The sequence below is a fragment of the Oreochromis aureus genome, unplaced genomic scaffold (assembly GCF_013358895.1).
Source record: "Oreochromis aureus strain Israel breed Guangdong unplaced genomic scaffold, ZZ_aureus HiC_scaffold_88, whole genome shotgun sequence".
NCBI lineage: Eukaryota > Metazoa > Chordata > Actinopteri > Cichliformes > Cichlidae > Oreochromis > Oreochromis aureus.
In genome coordinates this window covers 14,377-18,518 of record NW_024108986.1, presented here as the reverse complement: position 1 = coordinate 18,518, position 4,142 = coordinate 14,377, and the positions used below count along the sequence as shown (strand labels likewise).

Below are 4,142 nucleotides of genomic sequence, written 5' to 3'. Positions count from 1 at the left end.
TCCTAAGTTATTATAAATGATTCTACTCACTGTTTCTCAACCTTGATGAAAACATTATCAAAGTTGAGGAAAAGTGGTTAGGAAAAGGAGACATGCTCATGGTATGACAAGTTTTACAAACAGACTTAATTTCAGTCAGTATGAACCAAAATGGGTGTTTGATGCTACAAACTCAGCAGGAAAGTGTGTACACCCTTCCATACCCTTTTATAATACCATGTTAGCATGTCCCTAACATGGTATTAAATGAAATGCAGGTTTTTCAGCAATTTCAAAGTGGCTTCATTATTCTGACTCCCAGACACCTACGTTTATCTCTGGCACAAACCAACGACACGCAAACAACTGAACTGTTTAACATATTCTGTTATTTGTACTACTAAATAAATTTAGAGCATAAACCAAAGGAAAGTTTGTGAGAACTTCAGTTTTACAATTCACCACAAAGGGAGTTATTAAACTAAAAGGTGGCAGAGCTGGATAATAAAAGATTATTTGCAAAGCACAGAGATAAATGATTAGGTTTTATAATGTGACTTACTGGAAGAATAACCAAACATTCCCATAAACACACTCCCAAACCTTGAGGAAACCCTTCCTTAAAGAGATGAAAGAGTGGACCGAATCTGACTCAAGTTCATAAGTGTGTGAAGACAGACGAGTGAATAGTTTTGGCAGTACAGTGCATGTTTGATAATCTCATGTTTGATCAGTTTGCTTCTTGACCTTACAAATGTTTTATCAATAATAATATAATGTATCCACCTCAAGTTCACAAAAGAGCTCGAGTCTATCAAAGGTGTCGCACAGTGAGAGGTTGGGTGCACCGTGGACAGGTCATCAGCCCATTAAAGAGCTAAACAGAGAACCACACTTTTACATTTACACCTCCTCTAATTTAGAATTCAGTGATGACCAATCATGTAAGAGTGTAAAGTGTCTTCCACTGAAGATGCAGGACAAACATAGTATCATTAATGTGCCATATCTAAAAGTTCATATTGGTTTGGTTTGGTTTTTTATTGTTAGCATTTCTGGTTTCTCTGTCTTCACTGTGTTGTTTTTATATTCCACACACTGGTCAGCTTGTCCCATTTTATTCCATGATAAACTTGAAAGTTGGAGTACAAAGGTAATCTTATGCAGCTTTATGCAGTAGCCCAAGTAATAAAAGCTGATAGTATTGTGTTTTACAATTATGAATTAACCAGGAAGTCTTACAAAGTGTGAGATTGCTAAAAGGACTGAACTTTCTTAGACAACAATAAGGGATGAGGTGAAGAGAACTCACATTTATTGAGTGTTTTTAGTAAAAGAGCTGAAAAAGGAAATCATGGCTCATAAATTTGCACTTGCAGAGCATTTCCTAAACAGCCATGTGTTCAGACTTTCAGAGATTCACTCTGAAAGTCTGAAAAACTTTAAGCAACTATACATGCAACTTTCAGCAGGGGAGCTTTGGTTTTTTTTTGTTTTTTTTAACCAAACCAGAAGTCAAAATCAGCCAATACAACCCTCCAAACATGATATCATAATACTGTATGAAAACTTTCAGCTGTTGTAAAACATGATAAAGTGGCAGATTTTCTTTATTTAATGTAATTAGGCAGAAAAAGCATCATTTTTTAAAACTTTTTCCCATCTTGTCCTGTGTAAAACAGGTGAAAAAAACAGCCAGCAATTTTAAGTAGTTGAATATTCAAAAGAGAAACGAGAAAAATCTCATCCCAACTGGATGCATGCTACTGCGATGTCCCTAACAATAGCGACTGGTTAGTTAACATTGTCTAACATGAGGCATAACTAGTTTTTCTTTAAAAAGTTGTTTCTTCTATTTCATCAGAGTGTGTAGCAGAGGGGTACTGAGAGTGAGCAGCTAGAACAGAGGCACAGGTGAACAGGTAATGAGGTCGAAGTTGCTGCAATGCGCTAAAACCTGATAAAAGCCTTTCTATGCTTTTATGTTCACTGAATCATCTTCTCCATTTCAACTAGATGAAATAAAGAGTCACACTAACATGTTTGCAGGATATGTTACTTCTTACAGCAGCTGAGAAACAAAACTTTTAAAGCTAATTAAAAGATTAAAACACCACAAGCCTCACTTTTGTTGTGTCATTTTTGTGTTTTATTTGGTTGAGCAAAACAACATTTTATACGTTTTCTCCACCTGACGGGACTTTCTGGTGGAGGCGGTTATAATACCGGCATTTCCTGCTTGTAACATTTTAACTTGTGACGGTGATGCAGCAACATTAAAGTGAAATTTGACCCTCCTAAACTACACTGAGAAGTCGTTACAGGGTGTCGGATTTATGCTGAAACAACAGGCATCAGGAGGATTCAAGAGACACTTATTTGTTAAAACTACTTCAAGATCAAATGGCTGACAAACTTGCACTTTTCAAAAATTACCTGAGCTGCCATGTGTGTTCAGAGACTTTCAGAGATCCTGTGTCTCTGAGCTGCAACCACAACTTCTGTTCAAGCTGCCTGCAAAAATTTTGGGAACAAGCTAAAAACCAAAACTGTCCCATTTGTAAAAGAAAATATTCAAAGGATTATCCAGATGTGAACTTGACACTGAAAGAACTCGCTGATTCATTTGCTGGGAGACAGAAAGCTGGATCATCTGAGATGATTAAGGAAAGAAGAGAGAAGAAACTAACAGTGGTGTGCAGAAAACATGAAGAAAAGCCTAAACTGTTCTGTGTGGACGAGCAGAGAGCTGTGTGTCCTGTCTGTGACTTTCCTCACCACCAGAGTCACAAAGTGGTTCCTGTAAAAGAAGCAGTCAGTGACCTTAAAAAACATCTAGAATCTGACTTAAAGTCTCTGCAGGACAAGAGGAACAAATACAAACAAGTGGAGAAAACATACAATGAAATGATTCAACACTCCAAGAAGCAGCTGTTGTCCACAGAGAGGCAGATCAGAGCAGAGTTCATCAAGCTCCAGCAGTTCCTGAAAGAGGAAGAGGAGTCCAGACTGGCAGCTCTGAGGGAGGAAGAGGAGCAGAAGGGGAGGACTATCAGCAGAGAGATGAAGATGATTGAGGAGCAGATCTCCTCTCTGTCAGACAGCATCTCTGCTGTTGAAGAAGAGCTGCAGAAACACAGCGTGCCATTCCTCAGCAGTTATAAAGACACTCAGAGCAGAGCCAGAGCCCAGAGCTCAGTGTCAGATCCACAGCTGGTCTCAGGAGCACTGATAGATGTGGCCAAACACCTGGGCAACCTGTCCTTCAGAGTGTGGGAGAAGATGAAGGAGAAGGTCCACTTCAGTCCTGTCATTCTGGACCCAAACACTGCAAACCCCCGTCTCTATCTGTCTGATGACCTGACCAGTGTAAGATGTGGAGCAATATTGCAGCAGCTTCCTGATAATCCAGAGAGAAATACTTATACTGCCACTGTTTTTGGCTCTGAGGGCTTCAGCTCAGGGAAACACAGCTGGGAGGTGGAGGTGGGAGACTATCCAACCTGGAATATAGGTTTAGTTCAAGAGTCAGTTTACAGGAAGGGAGAATCTCCTTCTTCATTAAAATATGTAACCTGGTGTTTAAAGCACCACAGTGGAAAATACATTAATGGTGCAAATCAGACTGTGACAGTGAAGAAGAGTCTCCAGAGGATCAGAGTCCAGCTGGACTATGACAGGGGGGAGGTGTCCTTCTATGACCCTGAAGACATGACTCACATCTACACTCACAGAGACACTTTCACTGAGAAACTCTTCCCTTATTTCAGTATTGGAAAGGCAGGAGACGCCAAAACCTCTGATATCAAAATCTGTCAGACTGAGATTTGACTTTAAAGTGATTATTTTCTAACAGTCTGTGTGGTGATTATATACATATATATACATATATATATATATATATATATATATATATATATATATATATATATGTGTATGTATGTATGTATTTGTGTGTGTGCTTGTGTTTAACAATAAGATTTTCCATATGCATCAGTGCAGATTATTCTTGACTGTTTGACATATATAGTATAACTGAAAAATAACTGAGTGCTGAAAAAATATGTTGGAACAGTTTAATTTTATCAGACACAATTTATGTTACTCCTAACTGTCCAAATTACAGTGAATAAAAATAATAGAGAAAATTAATTTTTCAGTTA

General features: G+C 38.3%; 1 protein-coding gene across 1 annotated transcript; it reads left to right on the top strand.

Annotated features, from left to right (window-relative positions):
* Positions 1 to 2,382: 2,382 nt before the first annotated feature.
* On the top strand, positions 2,383 to 3,810 carry LOC116318616 (nuclear factor 7, brain-like). Its single transcript, XM_031737690.2, has one exon. The coding sequence runs from the start codon at positions 2,383 to 2,385 to the stop codon at positions 3,808 to 3,810; it is 1,428 nt and encodes a 475-aa protein (XP_031593550.2).
* The last annotated feature ends 332 nt before the right edge of the window (positions 3,811 to 4,142 follow it).

Bases quoted from the DNA above. Each gene is read 5' to 3' on its own strand.
- LOC116318616 (XM_031737690.2), top strand. From the start codon at position 2,383: ATGGCTGACAAACTTGCACTTTTCAAAAATTACCTGAGCTGCCATGTG.